A 25,019-nucleotide genomic window follows, 5' to 3' on the forward strand; every position below is an offset into this window, starting at 1 on the left:
TTCACTTTTGCTTGTCTGGTTAATTTGATCCTTTGGTATTTTCGTTACTGACAAAACCTTTGTTTTCTCTTTTATCTTTTACAATTGGATCATAAACATGATCTTTTGGTTGTTTTCAGTCCCAATAAACTAAACCTCAGAAGTCACATGGGAAGCTGATGCCTCAGGATAGATTCTGTTTCATCGATCACAGAAGAGACAGGAGGAAAAATATATATGTAAATATTTGTCTTTCTCTGTTACACATGTTCAAATTAGAAGTTCAGAATGAAAGAAAAAGCACACCCCTTATTGTTTATCTCAAAATTTAAACAAAGAAAAGAACAAGGAGTGTAAATTGGGCAACGGGGATAAAAAATAAATAAATAAAGGTTATATATATATTTTTTTTGGTCGAAAAAGAAGGCAAAAAACCCTTGGATACAAAATTTAGAATATGCTACACCAGTAGCATTATGAACAATCCAAGCATGGAGTTCTGAAGATCAATAAAAAAACACATGAACACTTAAACTGAGAGAAAAAGCAAAATTCGCTAATCAATCTGCACAATTGTTAGCTTCTCTTGGTAAGTCGTAATGAAACGTAATCTAACGTAATTAATCAAAGATATTTCTAATGTAAATTACATTAGAAATGCCTTTAATGTTATTACATAATATTCTACTACGGTTAACCAAACATAGTCTAATTTTTTCAATTGTTACACCAAATAAAATCTGCAGTTAATGTTATCACTCTTTCAACTACAAAATACAATATTAGCTAAACTGCAGATTCATATTAAAAAATTCTCTCTTTAAGATCTTTCTTGAAATATCCTTTCCCTTGCCTTAATTACCTGCAAAAAGTCAAGAAAACAAAATAATAATAACTAGAATCATTATGCTAAACAAAAAATGAATCCTGGGATTAATTAAGTTACAATATCAAACCTGTTTTTCCCAATTAGTATAACATGTTACTACAGAAAGCAGTATTGTCTGTAAAATGGCACCAATTTGTATGCCAATCCAAAGGCCTCTTCCTCTAAGCTGTAACCAAAATCCAAGAATGGCAGCAGCTGGAACCCCACAAAGATATAATGCTGCTAGATTCACATAAGCTCCTATGTGTTGCCATCCACAGCCTCTTGCAACACCTGTAAAGAAGATTAACAGATAAAACTAAATACAACCTTCATTTCTGCATATTTGCTTACTGATAGAAGGTGAAGTTTAATTAACCTGAAAGAACTGTCTGAAACCCATCTATTATAACAGTTAAACAGACCAAAGGAGCTATGGTGGAGACAGAGTCAACCACTTCCACTTCGCTGCTAAAAATGTAGCCAAATATATGTTTGCTGGCAAAGAGGGTTCCACTAACCAGAATCAACTCTATGACTGTAATAGACATTGCAGAGTAAACAGAAATTCGTGCTGCTTGTGGGTTACTGGCTCCTAATTCATTGGAGACTCTAGTGCTACAAGCACGAAATTTCAGATGAAATCTTGAGTTCAAAGCTTAAATCATTTTTCAAAAAGAAATAGAAGAAAAATGACTAGTGCATAGTGTAGCAAAACCTCACTGCAGCACTTAGTCCATACGGAATTGTATAGAGAGTTCCAATTGTTAAAAGACTGTTCAGAAGATAGGAAAATGTCAAATTAGAACCAAATATATAATCATTTGGAGAATATACATAATATATTTCAAATTTGAATTCCATTTTCTTAAAATTCATAGAAACTACAATTACAGACAGCTTACCATACAGACAGAACTGAAGTCTCAAGTTGGGGATTTGGTAAAAGCCCTGACAGCAAGATTACACATTCATATGACCACCATTGGAGGCTACAATTAGAAACAACAACAGCAAAAAAGGAGAAAAAAAAAAAAGATATCAATGGTGGCCGTAGGATAGAATTGATAACAGGGGCAACAGAAAGAAAGGGAGACAACAATGAGCTTTAACCCAGTAGTACCAGAGTCATCTCTGGGGTTCTGACCATAAGTTTGCAAGTTAGAACCTAGTTAAAGCCTAATAAATGCATAAATAAAAACTAAAGGTAGACAATGGAGTTACCAAATCATTATTGCAGAAGGAATGGCGAAGCGAAAGAACTCCCCAACTTCTTGGAATAGCTCTAATGATATTGGAACGCGAGTTTTTGCACAAGCAGAAGAATATTTCATGTAAAATACAAGAAAAATCACGTTTAACCAATTCGAAATACTTATCGACAATGCTCCACCAAGATTTCTTAGTCCAAGCTTGAATACCAATGACCAACATAAAGGTATGTGAAAAGAAATTGTAACACAACTGCTAATAACCATAGGAATAATTAAGCTCTGCGTTTGATAGTATCTATTGAGTGACTGAAATATTGCATAAGCAAAAAGAGCAGGAACAAGCCACCTTATAAATTTACCAGCTTCATAAGCAATTAAAGGATCTTGACCAATTAGTATCAGAAACTTTTCCATATTGAACCATAATATCGACACAGCAACAGCTACCAAGATTAAAGAGAAAATAGCACTATAAGTTTGATTTCCAAGTTTCCGATATTGCTCTGCTCCATAAGCCTGCCCACATAAAGTTTCTAACGCACTTGCCATTCCACTCTGCATTACCATTTATTTACAAAAAGAAAAGATTTAATTTTTCTTGATAAAAATGAGATACATTTTATCATACTTTTGGTGTGCATAGAACTGAAACACTCACAATAAGACTGAAACCAGTAACAATTGAGAAAGAAATAGCCATGGCAGAGCTGGAAAGAGCTAGTTCGCCAAGATGGCCCACCATCATCATTGATATGACGTTTATCAACTGAAGAGAGAGAGTTACAACCACCATAGGAGCTGCTATATAGCCAAGTTTTTTCCCTTCTTGAAGAAATACATCCCAGGTTAGTGCTAAACCTTCTCCCTTCTTTTTTGATAGTAAAGTCTCCTCCACCTCCTCCATGTTCTTCTCTGTGTCTTTCATGGATTCTTTGCTGCTCGTCAAAACTAAAATATGAATTCTAGGAGAATGAATATACCAAGAGAATTTATGGTACCAAGAGAATTTATGGGCGGTTAGTTGGCTGTTCCCCTTATAAATTTATAATCAGTCGGTGCAATTTCCACTATTTGGCGGCATGTTACGTAGGGGAATGGGCGAATTGCAACCCGTGGGATAATTCGTATCTATCGACTCCTGATCCGAGCTAGGCCACCCGATTAAAACGGAGCCAAGAACCAAGAGAACCAACAGTTCTTTGATGCAAAGTGCAAGAGAGATGAATTTTGAAAATTTAAACTTTTGCATTTATTAGTTTGTCCTTTGATGCAAACCTTTGCCCTTTTTTTCTTTTCATTGGATACTCAACGGTAAAATTATAAAAAAAATAGATGAAAGGGCAACAATTTATAATGGGAGCAATCTATTATAGTGTATCTTTTAAAATACAATCATAGATTAATAATTTAGGCAAATTATGAGGACAAAATTATAATTTTTTTTAAATTAATTATTTTAAATTATGCTATGTTTATTTCCGAAAATAATCTGTTAGGAAAATATTTTTAGACTTTTCAATGTTTGAATTACTTAGAAAATGGATTAATGAAAAATATTTTCTAAGTCAAAAGAAAAACAAAGTCATCTTTAAGGAAAATGACTTACTATTTATTAAGATTAATTAAAAATTTGATATCTCAACTTTTAAAAAATTTCTATTTTGGTGTCTCAACGGAAAATGTTTACAATCAAGTGTTTGAACTCATTATAATTTTCCAATCAAGTATTACCTGCTTATGTGGCATGTCGAAAATACAAATAGGATACATAGAGCTACTTTATCTATCCAAATTTATTATAATCTTATATATACACATTTATTAATTTATTATCACTAACTATTATAATTTATCATTTTTATGAAATTTTTTTCATATTCAATATAAATTTTTATCATTATAAATATTTTTAAGGTTTTATAAGTTCATTTTAATATTTTTTTAACTAATTTTCAATATTTTAACCAATCAATAAAAAAATAGTTATTTGGAAAATATCCCTTGAAAATACATTTTTAATTATAAGTTATTTTCAAAGACAAACCAACCTTAGCAATAATTAATTGAATATTAAATAAATAAAATAATAATTTTATTTTTATGATATTATCGCAGGAATTCCAAATTATATAGAAATACAAATGTTTCCATCATCCCCAAATGTAAATTTTGTTTTGTTTTTTTTTTTTTTTTTTTAAGGCACGATAGAAGAGTTGTAATTGAACTAAAACTCTGCATAAATGTAACGTTCTTTATATTTCTTTATTTAGTTGTCAAAATTTATTTTTTAACTCCAATGTAGTGTTGTTAATTGGAAATTTCTATCTAATTTTTCTATATTTGATTTTATAAATATATCTGTTGAATTGAATGTTTTAAGATAGGATAATTTTTATTTTTAAACGAAAAATAAAAGAAATATTTTCATTAATTAAGAATAACGTATAAGAAGGGAGTATAAATAAAAAAAAAAAAATCATATTTTTATATAAATACAATCTATCTATATGAAGTTATATAACAGAGAACTTGCATAAAAAAAAACTAGTCATCTCTCACCCTCTCGCTTCTTTTTTAGTGTTTTTTAGATTTTATTTTTTTGAGCCGCCGTTATTTTTCTTCTCTGATTAGTGGTGGTTCTTTTTTGCTTATTTCTCTTTTTTTACTTAATTTTCTTTTCAATAATTTCAAGATCTATATTCGTTCGAAACATAATTTTTTTATTTAGTCTCTCTATTTGTCCTTAATAATAAATTTTGAGTGTTTCTAGTAATTGATACCCTTTCAGTGGGGTTGAGTGTCTTTTGTATCCTTATTGTTTAATTTTTTATTGTGTTTTTTCTCTTTTATTGTTCCTGGTTGTTAATGAATTTTTATTTATTTTTTTAATTATTCTTTTTTATCGTTCAAAATATAAGATGGATTGTTTTTTTTTTTTGTCAGAAACTTTAGATCTTTTACCATGTAATGTAGCATGTTACTCTATTAATATTTGGTATTTTAAACTCTTATGCAGTTTAAGTTTTAGCTAGTTTTTGAAAGAAAAAAGTTCCAACAATATTGCATAAAGTTTTCTTTACTTGAAATATTAAACTCTTCTACCAAATCACATCCAAATACAAAATTTAAATTTTCTACATTTACATTTCTTAAATTTCAATTTTCTACGTGTGTATTTCTTATTCCTATGAGAATATCATTTTGTATTCATGTTACAGTTTTTTTATTAATAAATTGCCAAATTTCTTAATAGGGAATTTGAAGTTTGATAAAGTTAACTTTATCAACAAATGCCTTTAAAATATACACCAACTGCCGTAGTAAGTTGCGTTTCCAGAATCATCAAATTTGTGTTCTTATCCTTAGATGGACTGAGATTACTTACTATTAACTAACACCTTGTTATAATTTTTTAGAGCGCCATGTTTAGACAAATTGCCCTTACCTATTATTTCAAGCAATATTATTATTTGTATCAAAATACAACATACAAAACTTGCTCATTTGCACGTTAATTCAACTAATGTATTCTCTACTGAAGATCTTCCTTCAAATACCCTTTCTCTAGCCTTGCTTGCCTGCAATTAATATTATCAAGAAAAAAAGATTAAAATTACAAATCAATAATCAATATATATATATATATATATATATATATATATATATATATATTTTTTTTTTTTTTTTTTTTTTTGTGTTCCTCTTTCCACTGTTTCAACAAACACATTAGACTGAACAAAATAATGTTTAAAAAGATAAGTTAAAATAAAATATCAAACCTGTTTTTCCCAATTTGTGTAACATGTAACTACAGAGAGCAATACTGTTTGTAAAATGGCACCGATTTGCATGCCAATCCAAAGACCTCTTCCTCTGAGATGTAACAGAAATCCAAGAATGGCAGCAGCTGGGACTCCACAAATATATAATGCTGCAAGATTCACATAAGCACCTATTTTCTGCCATCCACAACCTCTTGCAACACCTGAATCCAATTAACAAACAAATAAGCACATCTTTATCGTCATCTATGTTGCACAAAAACGGAAACGAAGGAACATAGAAACGCGGAAATGATACGGGGAAGATGAAGTTTAAAAACCTGAAAGGACACCCTGCAGGCCATCTATAATAACGGACAAGCAGATTAGAGGAGCCATGGCTGAAACAGAGTGAACCACTTGTTTTTCATTGCTAAAAGTGTAGCCAAAAATATGGCGAGTGATAAAGAGTGCTCCGCTCACTAGAATCAGCTCGGTGCCAGCAATGGACATTACAGAATAGACAGCATTACGCGCTGCTTTTGGGTTCCCAGCTCCTAATGCATTCGAGACTCTAGTGCTACAACATAAATAACCACAGGTGAAATGGCGAGTTCAACGCTAGATTTTTTCCTATTTAACGACAAAAATAAAGAACAAAATGTATGTGTAGGAGAGGCCAACCTCACTGCAGCGCTTAGTCCATATGGAAAGGCATAGAGTGTTACAATTGTTGTGAGACTGTTCAACATTGAAAGATATGGTATCAGATGCCAAACTCAAAGTGTGTATATATATATATTCTTTTTTTTGGTACCGACCACAGTTTTTTTCAATCCACTGGATTGTATTATTAAATCATATACGTATCGGGTCAGTCCACTAAAAGATAAAATACTCTTAATAAGTATTTACTTCATTTATGAAGTTGAACTCACTTGTGGAAGAAAAGGGTCAACTAAAAGTGTATATAATTTTTGCTTGAGAAACTGTGTAAATAGTGCCTTGGGCATGATGAAGTTGGCCGGGCTGGTAGAGCACAACCCGACACCTCTAAATACAAGCATAGCTAGCGTAAGTGTCTATTCGACAAAATTAAGCGGTTGTTAGCTGTTTAAGTGGAATTTAGCTATTAGCTGGAATAGCATTTTATAAAACACAAAAGCGGCTACACGTTAGCCATCTTATTTAAACGTTAGATTACCGAATACTATATAAAGAAAATAGTGTGGTAAAAATATTAAAAGTTACTTAAAAGGTAGCCTAAACGTGTTAAGAGGGTTACAAACAATTTACCATATTGACAGAACAGAAGTCTCAAGTTGTGGATTTGGTAAGAGTCCTGACAGTAAGATGACACACTCGTATGACCACCACTGCAAGCTATAAAAAAGTAAACACCCAGGATTATGAGTTTAAAAATTCAAATCCTATTTGAAATTTTTAAACAAAAGGAAGGAAAACAAAACAGGAAAGGGGATAAAGTTACCAGATCATTACTGCAGAAGGGATAGCCAAGCGAAAGAACTGACCAACTCCTTGGAACAGCTCCAAAGAAATTGGAACGCGGGTTTTTGCACAAGAAGAAGAATATTTCATGTAAAATGCAAGAAAAATAACATTCAACCAATTCGAAATACTAATCGCTAAAGCCCCTCCAACATTTCTCAATCCAGACTTAAATACTAATATCCAACACAAAGGTATGTGCAGAGAAAGTGTAACAGAAGAGCTTATTAGCATAGGCATGGTTAAGCTCTGTGTCTGATAGTATCTATTAAGTGGTTGAAAGATTGCAGAAGCAAAAAGTGCAGGAACAAGCCACCTTAGAAATTTTTCAGCTTCACGAGCAATTAAAGGATCTTGACCCATTAGTATCAGCAACTTTTCCATGTTAACCCATAATATAGACACTGCAAAAGCTACAAAGATTAAAGAGAAAATAGCACTATAAGTCTGATTTCCAAGTTTCTTGTATTGTTCTGCTCCATAAGCTTGACCACATAAAGTTTCAAGAGCACTTGCCATTCCAGTCTGTTTTAACATGTACAAAAGAAAATACAAGATTTAGTTAATATTACCAATCTCTAAAGATGTATATACAGAAGACAGAAATGAACTTACAAGAAGACTGAAGCCAGTAACAGCTGAGAGAGAGATGGCTATGGCGGAGCTGGAGAGATCAAGTTTACCAAGGTGACCCACCATCATCATTGTTATAACGTTTATCAAGAACATGGATAAAGTTGCAGCCACCATGGGTCCTGCTACATAACCTAGTCTTTTCCCTTCTTTTCTGAACAAATCCCATGTTAGATTTAAACCTTCTTTGTCTTTTGCTAATCTCTCCTCCATGTTCTTCTCTGAGTCTTCCATGAATCTTGGCTTCTCTGGTTGTCACTCTCTCTTTCAAGTGTCAAATTACCCTCCTCCATTTTAAAAGTTTTAACAAGGTATATACTCCATTTTAACTTATCTAAACTGTCTGTTGATCCTCTAACAACTTAATTAATAATTTTGTAATTTAATGAATTTGAATTTTATAAATGTGATAAACTATGATATTTTCTTATTATAATTTTTTTAGTTTTGAAATGCAAGTAATTTACCTTTAATGAATATAATGTAATGTACAAAAAGGTACCACTTTGCCATTAACATAATAAAAATAGCTATCATGTTGTTTTTATTTATGCAAGTAGTGAGATTTTAATTTAAAGATTGTCTGCACTCTGCAGCTTAAATCGAATGAAAACAAAGCTTTTGCCTTTTTGTCATTTTCTTAATTAATTAAGCTGTTTGAGTTATGACAAAATGACAACGTATTTCTTTCGTTCGAGGTCGATGTTCACTAATCATGCAATTAGCTGACTTTTCTAAATTTTTATGAACAGAAAAGCAATTTTATCTTTTTCTGGAACAAATAGCATTAAACAACGATTAAAATAATCATATAAAAACAAAAATAACTACACAGAGTCTGTACTGCACAATGCTGCAATGTTAATTAAATTGGCTGGATGTGAGTTGCTAGAGACTTGTTTAATAGAATTCGGCATACGTCTATTAAATAGTCGACTTAACGAATCATTTCGATTTAATTTTGTTTAAATTTTAACTAACTTGGTTCAATTTCATTTTTCATAGATGAAATTTAAAATTTTTTCGGTTCAATTTAATTTTTATAAGTCAAAAAATGAATTCAAAACAGTCAAAAAGTAGCTAAAATTCAACTGAACTAATCAAATTGTTCTAATTCAGTTTTATTTGTATACGTTATTTGGTTCAACTTAATTTTAATTTGAAAAAAATTTCAATTTGTTCAATTTGCTCCGGTTTGGTTCTTTTTTGTTTTGATCCAAACCACTAATAGAGATCCTTACCTTCAAAAGATATATTAGATTGAATGAAATAAAGCTTTTTAGTTGTGATTACTGCTTTCCCATCTAACTTTATCCACCTTTTATAAGTTATGACAAACGACAATGCGTTTAGATACAAGCCACAATACCTTAATCTCCACAATCAAACCCAAGGATATCTTCTTAAAATATGTCCAATTTTTCTAAAAGAGGGTCATATGATCAATGTGTTTCCCAATAAGATTGATTTTGGAGTTACTTTTCAAAATTGCATTTTGCTTTCCTGGTTGTAGAAGCTAAGAAGTTTAGAGCTAAGCAATTTTCGATAAAATCAATTTTAATCGAATCGAACTGGTTAATTCAATCAGTTTAATGTTTAAAAATTTGATTCAATGTCAATTTTAAATAGATATACTGAAAATTTTGTCAATTTGGTTTTGTAAAACCCTAAAAATAAATAAATTTAATCCAAAATCAAGTAAAAATTGCCAAATTGAATCAAATCGATCCGGTCAATTTCTTTTGCAAAATTATTGATCAAACAAACCCTAGTTAAAATACAACTTTTTTAGAATAATTGGCAAAAACAAGCACCAGTGATTAAAGAGTCTGGCTTGCTATCTCACTGTAATCCCAAAATAAATTGCAATTTTTTCTTCTTTTTTTTTTTACCCTAATGCTTGTGTTCCAAAAAGAAGAGGAAAATTGCTGCCAATGCCATTGACTAAGCAACATTTCTATCTCTTATAACAACAATTCCTTATACAATTAGCTAACCAGTCAGATCTTGTGTTTCACATGACTACATTGCCAACTGAAGATCTTCCCTCAAATATTCTTTCTCTTGCCTTACTTGCCTACAACATGTCACAGACAAACAAAGAAGGAAAAGAGAAAACAGTGACTAAAACAGAAGAAAGAAGATCAGAATTCTAGAAAAACTCTAAAGAATGCAATAATTACCTGTTTTTCCCAATTTATGCAACTTGTAACAATAGAAAGTAGAAGTGTTTGTGTAAATGCACCAACTTGTATTCCAATCCAAAGGCCTTTGCCTCTTAGCTTTAACCAGAAACCCAATACAGAAGCAACTGGAATCCCACAAAGATAGAAGGCTCCAAGATTTATATAAGCCCCTATATGCTGCCATCCACACCCTCTTGCAACTCCTGATATAAGGTTAAGTCATGTTAATAGGTTCATTTCATATTCAAAATGTCGTATGAAGTGCATTAAAGTCGTTTGAAAAGGAAATGTTTCATTTTCTAATCATTAGAGTTGGTGTAAAAACTTATCTCCGACAAACTAGGTAGTTATTGATAGGGAAATTTATGGAATTTCACCTGAAAGCACCCCTTGCAGGCTGTCAAATATAACTGATAGGCAAACCAGAGGAGCCATGGTTGTCACATAATCCACTACTTCTTTTTCATCGCTGAAAGTGTAACCAAAAACGTGACGGGTGGCAAAGAGTGTACTGCTTACTATGGCCGTCTCCACAACAGCAAGAAACAATAGAGCATAAACAGCTAGACGTGCTCCTTGCGGGTTTCCTGCACCTAATTCATTTGAGACTCTAGTGCTATAAAACAAGAAAGGAAATAATCAGTACTTTATACATTAAAACAAAAAGGTGTTTGCTTGTTCATGTAAATTTGACCATAGACAGACCTTCCTGCAGCACCTAATCCATATGGTATTGCATAGAGTGTAGAAATAGTTGTGAGGCTGCAAAAGGAAAAATAAAAATAAAAAAAAATTCAGAAAAAACATGTTCCATATGTATTATGAATTTTATTTGTTTAAACCTTCATAGGGAGATCATGATTCAAGTCGAAGTGTTGATTTCTTCTGATTATTTCCAAACAATTTGAATCTCAAAACTTAAAGAAACGTACCACACAGATAGGACTGAAGTTTCAAGCTGAGGATTTGGTAATAATCCTGAGAGCAAGACAAGCAGCTCAAATGACCACCATTCAAGGCTGCATAACATCAATCAAAAATATAAATGCCTCAAAGACTATCCCAGCTAAAATAGTACAAAACTGTTCTAAAAGAGAAGGGCAAATAACATAGACTAATTACCAGATCATTATTGCAGAAGGGATAGCAAAGCGGAAAAATTCTCCAATCCCATTGAATAACTCCATAGAAATTGGAGAACGCGTTTTGGCACAGGCAGAAGAGTACTTCATGTATAATACGAGAAATATTACATTCAACCAATTTGAAATAGAAATTGCTAATGCTGCTCCAACGTTTTGAAGTCCTGACTTGAATACTAAAACCCAACAGAGAGGTATATGGAAACAAAGAGTTGCACAAGAGCTTAGGAGCATAGGCAAGATTAAACTTTGTGTCTGAAAGTACCGAACAAGTGGCTGAAGTGCTGCATAGGCAAAGAGCGCAGGAACAAGCCACACGATAAATTTACCAGCTTCATGTGAAATTAAGGGATTTTGTCCAACCAAAACAAGTATCTTTCCCATGAATATCCATATCAGAGAAAGCGGGATACAAACTAAGACTAAACAGAATATAGCTGTTTGAGTATGAACACCCAGCTTTTTATATTGTTTAGCTCCATAAGCTTGTCCACATAGAGTTTCCAAGGCACTTCCCATCCCCAACTGTACAATACATACAAATCACAAAATTCTGTTAATTAGATGATTGTTCCAAACTAAAATTCAGATTATGACATAAATATCAATTTGTTCATATTTTTTCCCTTTTGTTTACAAGTCATGGAGTCCATTTTTTTTCATGGTGTTAATGTCTTTTGTGGCATTCCAAATCAATAATGCCATACATTATTGACTCTTAATAGTAAAAATCACTATTATTTTTCATGTTCCTCCATGACAATATTCACTAACTGTAGTTCTGATGGCATCATGAAATGGCATTCCAAAGCCATTTCCAAGTTCTGCATCATGGTTCCAACTAAAATTTGATGCAGAAGAATTCTCCTTTTTTTTTCTAATTCATTTGTTAATTTATTTCTGGATACAAAAAAGAACTCTTTACTTTCTACGGGTTAGGCTTACTCTTGATCAAATAAAGTCAAAAGATAAAGCATGGAAATTTCAGAAGCCATGGTTACCATAGGCACATTATATTTTTTTCAAAAAAAAAAAAAAAAAAAAAAAAAAAAAAAAAAAAAAAAAAAAAAAAAAAAAAAAAAACTCCCAAAAGAAATCCCAAACGTTTACTGCTTGGATAATATTAAACTAACGGCTAATCAAAATCAGGAATATACATATAGAATATTTGTTTTTTTATTACATGATGGTTGTCATCTTCATTAAAACTTTCTAAAAAAGATATTTTAGTGGAACTTCCAACTAGAAGACAATATTAATTTGACCAAGTCCAATACTGAAGCCTCACATTCAAACTTGCTAGCAAAGTTACATGTTTTTGGCTTTTACTGAGAAAGACATGGCAGAAAAAAATTAATAAAAAAGCCTCATTTGACAATGACTTTGCTCTGACCATAACTTGAGAGTTAGACTCTGATTTTGTTTCTGCTACTTTCATTATTTCTTTGGTGACTTTTTCCTTCTCTAGTGAGCTGAAAATTCTGCTAAAGGAGAACCAGACCAGATAGACTAGAAAGAAAATGAAATATCACAACCGGCCTTTTTCCTGTCAGGTCCAACCCAACTCAGAACCAGACCAGATAGATTTCCGTCTAGTTAAAAATTGGGTCAGTTTTGATCCGAATCGGACCTGTCACCAGCTCATTGCTTTATCAGTAACAACGTGTGCACTCTAGATATCAGCCACAAAAACACAATACATTGAAAAAGAAAAAGAAAAAAAAAAACATTTTCTTCAAAAATTGAAAAAATAAAAATTGATGAAAAAATAGCAGTTCACATTTAGGAAAACGAAAGTAAAAATGACAAACTTGTTAAAAAAAATAAATGAGAAATGAAAAGAATTGACTTACAAGGAGACTAAAACCAGTGACACCGGAGAGAGAGATGGCTATGGCGGTGCTAGAAAGAGCAAGCTCGCCGAGATGACCAACCATCATCATAGAGAAAACTTGTAATAGGTACTGAGATAGAACAACAGCTACCATGGGTCCTGCTATATAACCCAGTTTTTTCACTTCTTGAAAGAAAGTAACCCATTTTAGACGAGTTGTTGAATCGTCTTCTCTTTTCTGATTTCTTTCTTTTAGTAATAAACTTTCTTCCATGGTGTTCTTGTTATCAATTGTGTGTGCCATGGCTATGCGGCTGTTCTTTTGTTTATTAGGCGCCTCTCTTATTGTGCTTGCTGTTTTTTAGCGCTTTGTGATTGGAATATGAAGCGGAGAGAGACAGAGATACAGAAAAGAAGGAAGGCTTTGAAGGGAGAGAGGGAGAGAGACGTGAAAGTTCAATACTCTCCATTTATATTTCTATAATTCATAACATGCACAAAAACCAACAAGGTGTTCAATTCCTGTTAAGGCCGCAACAAGTTCCATCCCGAATTTTTTAATAAAAATTCATTATTTTCTATAAAATATTCAATCCCTGTAGTTTTATTTTTTTATTAGGTGAATATTTTTTTATTATATATAAAAAAATTAAGTTTTGTGTAAATTATTATAATTCTTATTATTAGATTTATGAATACTTTTATTCAAATTTTATAGAAAAAAACATTAAGATAGAAGAAAAATGAAACTGTACTAAATATTTTATATCAATGTCAACTACTTTTCTAATTTTATTTATATAGTATTAATTATTATGTTTAATTTTTCTGAAAATTAAAATAATGATGAATAAATTTTCAGTATACTAAAGTTTTCTTTTTTTATTTTTGACCAAAGTTTATCAACATATAATTAATTTTATTATTGCTTTTTTGAGAAAAAAATTTATTTAATATTTTGCATTGATTAAATTATTAATTATTAATAAATCAACTATATTCTCAAGTACTTGTCACATTTGTAGATTGTATGATTTTTACTCAAATAATAAATTAGGATAGTATAATTAATTCACTCAATAATTGATTTTAATTTAAAAAAACTAAATAATTTTCTGAAAAGACGTAAAATACACAAATATCATATTTTTTTTTAAAAAAATATGTCACAAGTATTTGAGAATGGTAGGAGTACTAAGTAGAGAATAATTAATTTGTTTTATTAGATTTATTTTTTACCTATCCAAATTTTGTTCAATTAATAGATATAATACTCTAATTTTATTGATTGAAAACAAAACAAAAAAATAAATATGTATGGAAACTAAAAAGAATCACGCGATAAGATAAAACTATGTGTATTTTGTTAATTGATTTAGTAAAATAATTGAACACAAATAATAATTATTTTAATCTATTAAATATATATTCAATGTATATTTTAAGAATTGATGACCTATAATTGATACTTTTATTTAGGAATTTTCGTTATAGTTTTTTTTTTTTTTGTTGGAAAATTTTCGTTATTGTTAAAGGTATGTCTTAATATTCTTATTTATTTTACATCTTATAGCAAAGAATTGATATTTTTGGACTGCAAAGGAGGGACTATCCCGAATAGAATTAATCATTTTAACTTGCTTACAAATTTTATTTTAATTCAATTAGAAATTCTATACTTCTTATAAATGCGAGGAAGTAATATATGACAAGTAAAAAATTTAGTTGGCACTCTCTAATCCCAGCATTTCTTTTTTCTTTTTTTTACAAAATTTACTAATTTCTTAATAATTTTTTAATTATTTATTAAATTCTTTTTAATTTTTTAATTATCTTTTCCTTTTTTTAGGTTTTATGATAGCTTATTATTATTCATAGTAATCCAGAAATCGCAACCTAGGAAACACTCCTCTGGTTGACCCAATCTCCTATGAATCCTGACGAATCTCCTACGAATTCTAGTGCATCAAGTCGGGTTAAGATCTACTCTATTCTTCTTTTTGTTTCATCACTTTTCTTCATAATCCCAAATCGCCGTTTCTTTCGCCGACCTTTCCGTCCAATCCTGTTAATCTCGAATAAATCTCTATCACTGTCAATTCCGACATAGTTCATCTCGCAATTAATGGACCCTGTGAGGTACTTACTCATACCGTCTTTTCTTTCTTCTAATTATCAGTTTGAAATTTTAAACTTTGTCAGTATCTTTGTAGAAAGATTCTAAATGTACTTGCTATGGGTCCCTCTGACATGTGGGACCCACATGCTTAAAAAAAAAGAAGAAAAACGTGTTCTTTAAAAAAAGGGAAAAGTCAATAAAAGTTGGCAAAACAATTCTAAGATTGGCAAAGAAACTCAACAAAAGCAGCACGTTTTTAGGCGGTGAATGCGCAGCTCATTTCTAACCTCTCCTATAAATAGAGGTAGCAAAGCCTCAAGCAAAACACAGCAGAAGAAGAAGAAGAAGAAAAATGTAGAGAGGAGTTATCTAGTTTTAGGAAGGGTTTCCTAAAACTAGGGGGAGGAAAATAGTGAGGAAATTATTTTGGGGTATTTTTGGAAAACACTTTGTGTGCCACTATTTTTGTATTACTCTCTTTGTATACCTACTTTTTTTAAAAGTGGAAGAATTATTCGAAGTTTTTCCCGTGGACGTAGCCCTAGACAGTTGATGGTGAACCACATAAATTTCTGTGTGTCCCATTTCTATTTTTTCGCTGCGCCAATTTTCTCTTAATTGATTGAAAGGGCCAAACAAGTGGTATCAAAGCTGAGGCAAGTGGTACCTGAGGCCCAACAAGTGGTATCAGAGTTGATGCCCAACAACTGGTATCAGAGCTGATCCTTAACAATTGGTATTAGAGCCGAAGGTTTCGGCAGGTCCAGCCAGTCAGATAGCGGTATCGGATCCGTGGATATATTTTGAAAATAAATATACCACGATGAAGAAAAAATTACGATAAATCCATTGGTGCTGTCCACTCGGAAAGACATTGCAGAATCGACTTAGCGATGAATATTAAAATAGTAACTCAAAGTTGATGGTGAACAGTACTATTGGCATTACTGTTTCTGAGTCCGTTTCAAGTAAGCCCTGCACTATTCACACATGGTACTATTCACATTTACAGTTACTATTCACGCATATAGTTACTATTTGAGTATATTGTTACTATTCATGGTCTACTGTTACTATTCATGGTCACTATTCACGTATGCTACTGTTCACGTATACAGTATATGTTGGTAATAAATTTCTGCGCAAGTCAAAATGGACAAGCAAAATGATCAGTCTAAATGGCGGGAATTACCATATATGGAGAAATGAGAGATCTCCTTATGGTAATCAAAATGCATTTGTCTGTGTTTAGTTGAACTAAATCGGAAGAGAAGACTGATGAGGAATAGGCTTTCGAGCTTGCGCCCAAATCTCGGTTGGTAGGTTTGTTGATGAAGGTTTCTGTAGCACCTTCAGAAATGGTCAGTGGAAGCTCACAAAAGGTTCATTTGTGGTAGCTAAAGACTGAAAGCTATACATGATGTATGCGAAACTCTCCTAAGACACTTTGAGTGTAACGAAGAATGACAGTACAGTTGAATTGTAGCATAAATGACTACGCCACATGAGTAAGAAAACTCTGGCAAGAAAGAACGTACTACTTGGATTGGATGAAGTTCACCTAGACAAGTGTCCTGATTGTATGGCGGGAAAGCTAAACAGAGTAGTTTTCAAGACTACCCCTCCTTCTAGAATGAAGAATGTATTAAATATGGTTCATTCAGATTTGTGTGGACCATTGACAATGTCATATGGTGGAAATCGATATTTTGTGATATTTATCGATGACCATTCTAGGAAGACCTAGGTATACACATTAAAGTCTTCTAAACCTGGTTGAGAGACAGACAGACAAGAAGCTGAAGTGTATCAGGACAGATAATGGTGGAGAATATACTGGGCCATTTGATGCTTTCTGCAAAGAGTATGGCATTCGACATCAAACGACACCTCCCAAGACGCCGCAACTAAACAGTTTGGCTGAGAGGATGAATAGAACTTTGATGGAGAGAGTCAAATGTTTACTCTCACATGCAAAGTTGTCTGAAAGATTTGGGGTGAAGCTTCACTCACAGCAGTTTATCGTTCACCCTGTTTCCCTCTATAGTATGATACTCTAGAGAGAGTATGGTTAGGAAAGGATGTTTCTTATGATCATTTGCGAGTGTTTGGTTGCAAAGCCTTCGTGCATGAAGGATGAACGGTCTAAGCTTGATGTCAAGACTAGACGGTGTGTATTCATGGCCAAGACTAATGTGGCTATAGGTTTTATGACTCGATCCAGAAGACGATTATAAGAAATCATGATGCTGTATTTGTTGAAGATTAGACTATTAAATATATTAAAGTAGAGTGCCAATAGATCTGAAGAGTCAACGGACATACAGAGAGCCCCTCCAATAGAACGCAGACAAATTGGAAATGAAGAAAATATTCCACAAGAACAAGTGCCAGAGTTAGAAAATCCAGAAGTTCCTAATCAGAATGAACCAGATGAAGATTATGGTGTTCATGTTCAACCACCAGCACCGGAAGGTTCTCGAACATTAAGAAGATCTAGTAGAGTCTGACAACCATCTACTAGATATCCAGTCAATGAGTATGTACTAACGACTGACAGGGGAGAACCTAGAAGCTTTGAAGAAGCTATAAAAATGAGCACAAGAGGAACTGGATTGAAGCCATGCAAGATGAAATGAAGTCCTTGCATGAAGATGAAACATTTGAGTTGGTAAAGTTGACCAAAGGCAAGAAAGCTTTGAAGAACAAGTGGGTGTTCAGGATCAAGCAGGAAGAACACATCTCCCAACCACGATTCGAAGTTAGTCTAGTTGTGAAAGGATTCAATCAAAAAAAGGATATTGATTTTGATCTTTTCACCAGTTGTGAAAATGACATTCATTCGGACAATGCTCAAAATGGCCGCCAGTTTTGATTTGGAAATCGAGCAAATGGATGGAAAGACTACCTTTCTACCTGGAGATTTGGAAGAAGAAATATACATGGAGCAACCAGAGGGTTTCGTAGAAAAAGAGGAAAAGAGGATTGTGTTTGCAAACTGAAGAAGAGCCTGTATGGCTTGAAGCAGGCACTGAGACAGTGGTACAAGAAGTTTGAGTCTATTATGGGGAGCATGTGTAACGCCCCAAAATTTTCGAATCTTAAAATAATATTATTTTATCGGGTCATGAATGGTACTACAGAAAGGGGGATAATATTTTATTTAGATCCGAGGAAGATATTGAGTATGATTGCAACCACTTTTTCTCTTCTTCTTCTTCTCTTCAACGCCACTTCCTCTTCTTCTTCTCTTCTTTGTTTTTCTTCACTTCTTACTTGTTAAATCCACCAAATTAAATCCACCCAACTTGATTTAAGTAATTAATCTTAGAGAATTAAGCTTGAGAAGTGATTTGTGGTGATTAGTTTCAAGAAATTTGGAGATTCTCTACTTAAGCCAAAGGTTGGGGAAACCTCTACTGTAACATCCCTTCCCGGTCCACCCGTTAACCCGAATGAACCAAACCGAGACGCTACAATCTGGTTGAACTTATATCCTGTCATGCTGATATCATCCTGTATGCTAAATATGAATATAAAACACTCCCAATTAAACTTCAAACTTTCAATATCTCCAACTAATCATCATAACACAACAACACTTTATATAGATAGTCATAATTGTATAAATCCTCAATAGCATTGAAAATCCAGCAATTAATTGCATTCATGATCTATATCAAGTCTTCATGATCTAATCATACCAACTATAGTAAAATATTTCAATCATTTCCTCCAAATACTTACACCACAATAATTACATGCTTCAATTATATTTCCAATCACATAAGCTCTAACAAATGTAATAATTATACATGCCATAAATCTTAATACATGCCATAATTCTTAATATTACAACTCTCAATCTACTATGACCAAGTTAGTCACTTCTGCTTTGAACGTACTCCTCAAGTCTTCAAGTACCAACCACGATCTTCAACCTACGCGTGATAAAAATCGACGCGCTGAGTATAAAACTCAGTGGTGCTCATAATTCACATACGAAACAAAGTGCGATGGCAACTAACTTAAAATATAAATTTCATAAAGCATTGATATTCATAGAATCAGTAAATTTCAACATAAATGTCTCTTTATAGCAACGAATAAACTTCTAATTCATAAACATCAATAATTTAGTTCTAATTATCTTATAACTCCTTTACATGAACCTTAACTCACACCTTATGATACTATCATGATCTTACCTGTTGTTCATTGTGTTGTATGAATGACATCAATAAACATGTAAGATTACATAACAGTATATGTTCATTGTCTTACTTGCTATTCATTATGCTGTATGACTTATGCACTTTTAGTCACATCATATAAGTTATGATTAATAACATCTCAAGACTGGATGGCTCCTTAAGAATTAAATAAATAAACTTGTAAGCATATATAACATGATACTTTCATAATCTTACCTGATGTTCTTTATGTTGTATGAACTCTGCAACTTTGATTAAACTCAGTGAATATCACAATGAATGAAGAAACATATAAGCACATACATATGTAGAAATAAACATTTACTCACATATGGAATGTAAGCACACATATCATGATACTTTCATTTTCCCTTAATGATCTTTCTTGCTGTTTAGTATACTGTATGATTATGCAATTTATAGTCGATATAACTGTATAGCTCCATAAGGTTATAGTGAAACCGAAGTGATAAGAAAAACTGTATGAAACTGGATGAAACTGTATGCTTGGCTGCTATGGCTTGTATAATCATATCCACTCAACGGCCTGTAGCCGGAGTACCAAACTATATGGGGCGCAGATCTGCTATTCTATGTCGCGACATAGCCTTATCTACATGGTTTCTACCTAACCTCAATGGAGCATATTAATGGAATGACAATAGATAAAACAAAAGCAAAATAACTGTGTCATAACTTGCATGCTTGTGTCATGTTATTTTCACACCATTTGTATGCTTGCATTTTGTGTTTATACATGTGTTCATGTTGTCTTTTTGTTTTAAATTGGTTGAAGACATACAAGTTGAGAAAGGAATACAATTACATAGAATTCATAACTTCATACACCATTTCACATCATTTCACAATTGCATAGAATACAATTACAAGTTGTGTTTACCTCATTTCACATCATTTGCATGCTTGTATGTTGTTTTGATACATGATTTAATGTTGTATTTTTGTTGTAAAATGATTGGAGGCATACAAAGTGAGCAAAGGAATCCAATTGCATAGAAAAAGAAGTCCAAAAGTGCATGAAAACACAAGTCGCGAGCGCGCCTTGCAAGGTCGCGAGCGCGTAAAGCACCAAATGAGAGACAGTGAGTTATCGGGCACAAGTCGCGAGCGGGCACTTGAAAGTCGCGAGCGCGTAGAGTGCAAAATGAGAGACAGTGAGTTCCCAGGCCAAATTCGTGAGCGCGCGATGAAGGTCGCGAGTGCTTACAGGCTAAGGGCCAAGTCGCGAGCGCGCAAATGAAAGTCGCGGTCGCGTACAATGCAAAATGAGAGTTAGAGAGGTTCAGGTGAAAGTCGCGAGCGTGCAAATGAAAATCGCGGTCGCGTACAGTGCAAAATGAGAGTCAGTGAGTTTCAGGCACAAGTCGCGACCTCTTCAGGCAATTCGCGCGCGCGCGTCGCGTTTTCTAGCCTGCACTGTCTATACTCTTTTAATCATATCTCTCAATATACAACTCCGATTTGAATGATTCAAAAACCCATGTAAATCTAACACATAGAGGAACAAATAACTCTTCTATGACACTTCCTAATTCCATCATTAAATGGGGTCAAAATCAAGATGAAGTTACTGGTAAAATTTCCAGTACCAGTAACTCCCCTGTTTCAGCATAAACTCACTATTTACTTCATTTATTCAATACCTCCCATGTTTTCTCACCATTACCAGTCCTCCCACTCAACATGAAGCAATATTGTCTCATTAGCAACACACCACACAATTTCTCATGCAAAGAAAGTGGTAAATGAAAAGAGATATCACACCTTCACTTAACAAGCTTGGAATCTTCTTCTTAGCTTCCTTTTTCTTCTACCTTTGAGCTCACCTCTCCTATACATGAGAATTCTTATGAATCATCTAAAAATATCACCAAATGATTCAAGTATGAAAATCAAGAAGGTTTACTTACTTGGATAGAATAGAAGTTGAATTAATGTTTGAATCCCATTAACATCTTCACTACCATTAAAAGTGATGGAGAAAGGAAAGTGGAAGAGGAAAGTAGAGGAAGAAGATGAAGATAAGGATGAAGAAATGAAAATGAAATGGAACTCACGGGTAGTCTCAAGAATATCATGGATTTTTATGTGAAAATTATCAAATGGTACCTCAAGTGTCAAAATGGTACAACTTCCTACCTCAACTTTATATTTTAGTGCAAGCAAGTCCTAATCCTTATACTTTGATCTTTTTGTTTCCTTCAAGTAAGTCCACTTCTTCTCCTTATTTCATTCTAGCCCACTCTAGACTCTAATGGCTCGAACCGGGTTTTGGATCAGCCCGACTCGACTCTAAGCAACGCCTCAATTCAATAGAAAAATGGGACGTTACATCTACCATGGAGTAAAGGCAAAGTTAGAGCTTAGAAAGCTTTAATTTAAGCTTGCTAAAGCTTATTTTTAAGGTTAGTGTTCATAAATACACTTACCTTACTTGAATTTTTGATTTTGTGCATTTATGCTATCATACATGTATTTTGGGATTTTGTATGAAATGATTGATTTGTTGAACTTTGGTTGCAATAACATGCTCTTGGGTGATGTTTGATGAGTATTTAGTATGTGGTAGAAATCTCTACCTTGTATCTTTGTTGTTCATGTTTTTTTTTTCATGGTTAAAGTAAGCTGAATTTTGGAAAAAGTGTTATTGGGTGAGATTAAGGACTAGTTTTCGACCATTTCTATTTTCCATTTGTGTCTGAGTCCTTCATGAAAGTTGTAGGTCTACTTCTTAGCTTTCCAACCCATCCTCTTGTGTCCAATTTGGAGATACATAGCTCAACTTATGGCTGAAATACCTAAACTGACTCTGTTATGTCGGGCCACATGCATCACTGAATTGAGTGCCCATTTTGACCACTATAATGACAAGATTTGGTTCTGAGGTCTTCATGAAAGTTGTTTCCCTGTGTCTTGAGACTTCCATGGTTCTAGATTTGTTTAATTTGAGTGTTTGGTTAAGTAGGAATTCAATAAACATTGGACTTAGTTCTGCTGAATCGGGTCTGGATTGTTGGTCTGTGTTCCTAGCTTCTGTTTACCACCTTATGCATTGATCTGGGCTGTAATCCCTTCATAACATTTGTATCATTTTATCTTAGCTTTCTAATGAATCTAATTTCATTCAATTTGGAGACCTATAACTCAAGTTATGTCTTAAAAACACAGCAAAGGTCAAGGATATTTTAATGCTGGAAATTTCCTATGCCTTGACTCATAGGTTTATTTGGATAAATGTATGTATGAATCATGTGTGATGAGGTTCTATTGATTATTTGTATGTTTGAGGATTGATTTGATGAAAATAAGATATAAGGTTGAAAAGTGGTATTGTGGATATGTTTAAATGGATATAAATGGGAAAAATTGTTGGAAATTTTAGGATAAAGTGTGGAATTAGTTTAGATAATGCATGATGAGGATAGAAATGGATAGCTTGGTGCATAAGAGTTATGTTAGTATGCTTGGTTGGAGAAGGAAATTCCTCCCCTTGGTTTTCATTAAGAGGCCAAACCACTCTAGGGTGGTAAGGCTTACTTAATTTTTTTTTTTTTTTGTATGGTATAAGTATGACATAAGTATGATTATTTTGATAACTTTCATATGTTTAGAGTTTTAAAAAAAAAATGGGTATTTAAGGTGTATGTGCTTTGAATTTTGAATAAGGAAAGTATGATAAATTTCATTATGATGTTAAGAAAGTTTTAAAAGAAAAGGAATTGATGAGAAATTTTCGTATATATATATATTTGAAATATTTCATTTGAAGAATGTGGAAATTTTTGTAAGTTGAGAAATTTGAAATGATGGGTATTAAGTAATGAAGAGTTTTTGATTAAGAATTATTGCTTTTGTGAAAGAATGATTTTGATTTGGGCTCTATTATGCATGATTGAAACGTGGTATGATGAGATTGATTTTGTTATGTGAAGCTATGATCATATGCTAGGGTTATCAGCCCTTATAAATAGGCGGACGCGCTTATTTGTGTGATGGGGGTGGTGCTTTCATAGGCCACGGTGGTGCTTTCATAGGCCACGATCAAATCTGTTTATGTTCATTCTGTATCAGTACAAGCCTTAACTAAAGAATTAACATATTTGTATTTATAATCGTCTTATTACTTTCAAAGTATTTGAATTAAACGAATGAGATCATATTATTTTAGTAAACCTTACTTTGGAAATTAATGATTATGTTATCAAATGAATTTTCAAAGCATGATATTCCGGTACATGGTTTTAAACATAACTAGTATATGTATTAGTATAATAAATGTGCAAGTAATGAATTTATGAGTTGAAAGAATTAAATTCTTTATATTATTAATTAATAGTTTATTTGATATTTCTTTTGCTATAAATACATGTTGAAATTTAATGATTTTATGTCATTTGTGTTTTAAGTAAATTGTCATCACAACTTTAGTAAGTATGTGAATTATGAGCACCATTGAGTTTTATACTCAGCGCGTTGATTTTTATCACGCGCAGGTTAAAGACTGTAGTTGCTGCTTGAAGACTAGAAGAGTAGCATCAGGGCAGAAGTGACTATTGTGGTAGTAGTAGATTGAGATTTATGTACTTAAGAACTATGACATGTATAAGTATTATATTTTCAGAGATTGTATTATTTGAATTTTAACTTAAGCATGTAATTAGCAATTATTTTAGTGTCTATATTCGGAGATAAGCATAAGATTCATTAAATGATTTAATATAAAATATTTCAAGAGAGTTGATATATATACTGAATGCAATTAATTGATGAATATTAAACTACTATTGAGGATTTATATAATTATGAAAATATAGAAGTGTTGTTGTGTTATGATGATTATGTGGAGATGTTGGGAGTTTGGAGTGTAATTGGGAGTGTTTTGTATTCACATGTTTGGCGAGCTCAGTTTTTAAAAGGGAAATTGACATCGTTTTTCGCAAGTGTACGAAATCGCAACAAGTAATATAGAGTGAGAGAGTATCGTATCCACAGGGATTGTTTATCAATTACCAAAATTATGTTAACCTATTATTATTTAGACAATGGTAAGAGAAAATTGCTATAAGGTAAATAAACTTTAAAGTAAAAACAGAAGAGATCAACACAAAATTCAGGTGAAAAGAAATCAGAGAACTAAGCTACTAGGGAATTTGATTTCACTTAATTCTATCCAGCTTAATCTATTAGTTCATTAATCAACTTTAATTGTTCAAGTAGGAGAAACAACCCTAAAGTTACTAACAAGCTCTCCCGATTTATTGTTAGCTATTCTAATCCAGATTAATTACCTATCTTTAATAGTGAAATTAAACATAAATCAGATCGTTAGGTTTTGTGGTTGTTTTGTGAGTTCACAACTTAATACTTTATTAACTTATGAAAACCCCCCTTGAGTCAAACCATATAGCTTCCGCATCAAGTTATTATTCTCCAGTAAATTATTATCTTTTTCATATCAATAACCCTTCTCCCGAATGTGATTATTGAAATAACTCAATCCAGGGGAAATTTTCTGCCTGGAAGCATTAAGCACAATAAT

General features: G+C 32.6%; 3 protein-coding genes across 3 annotated transcripts; all 3 read right to left on the reverse strand.

The window, feature by feature from the left end:
• Window positions 1-576: 576 nt before the first annotated feature.
• LOC149493045 (protein DETOXIFICATION 12-like) lies at window positions 577-3,309 on the reverse strand. Its single transcript, XM_089726529.1, has 7 exons — window positions 2,720-3,309; window positions 2,072-2,616; window positions 1,753-1,839; window positions 1,566-1,622; window positions 1,227-1,465; window positions 936-1,141; window positions 577-841 (listed from the first exon to the last, which is right to left on the reverse strand). Exons 1-7 carry the CDS (start codon window positions 2,984-2,986, stop codon window positions 800-802), a joined length of 1,443 nt encoding a protein of 480 aa, XP_089582655.1. The 5' UTR covers window positions 2,987-3,309; the 3' UTR covers window positions 577-799.
• Window positions 3,310-5,486: 2,177 nt separating this feature from the next.
• Window positions 5,487-8,294, reverse strand: LOC149493046 (protein DETOXIFICATION 12-like). The gene is made up of 7 exons (XM_089715414.1): window positions 7,947-8,294; window positions 7,312-7,856; window positions 7,119-7,205; window positions 6,507-6,563; window positions 6,164-6,402; window positions 5,841-6,046; window positions 5,487-5,639 (listed from the first exon to the last, which is right to left on the reverse strand). Exons 1-7 carry the CDS (start codon window positions 8,196-8,198, stop codon window positions 5,562-5,564), a joined length of 1,464 nt encoding a protein of 487 aa, XP_089571540.1. The 5' UTR covers window positions 8,199-8,294; the 3' UTR covers window positions 5,487-5,561.
• Window positions 8,295-9,677: 1,383 nt separating this feature from the next.
• On the reverse strand, window positions 9,678-13,617 carry LOC149493047 (protein DETOXIFICATION 12-like). Its single transcript, XM_089715716.1, has 7 exons — window positions 13,146-13,617; window positions 11,273-11,817; window positions 11,083-11,169; window positions 10,856-10,912; window positions 10,528-10,766; window positions 10,148-10,353; window positions 9,678-10,041 (listed from the first exon to the last, which is right to left on the reverse strand). The coding sequence occupies exons 1-7, from the start codon at window positions 13,428-13,430 to the stop codon at window positions 9,979-9,981; spliced, it is 1,482 nt and encodes a 493-aa protein (XP_089571842.1). The 5' UTR covers window positions 13,431-13,617; the 3' UTR covers window positions 9,678-9,978.
• Between the last annotated feature and the right edge of the window lie 11,402 nt (window positions 13,618-25,019).

This window comes from Jatropha curcas, chromosome 10, assembly GCF_041381405.1.
Source record: "Jatropha curcas cultivar XTBG-Jc1 chromosome 10, XTBG_Jcur_1.0, whole genome shotgun sequence".
NCBI lineage: Eukaryota > Viridiplantae > Streptophyta > Magnoliopsida > Malpighiales > Euphorbiaceae > Jatropha > Jatropha curcas.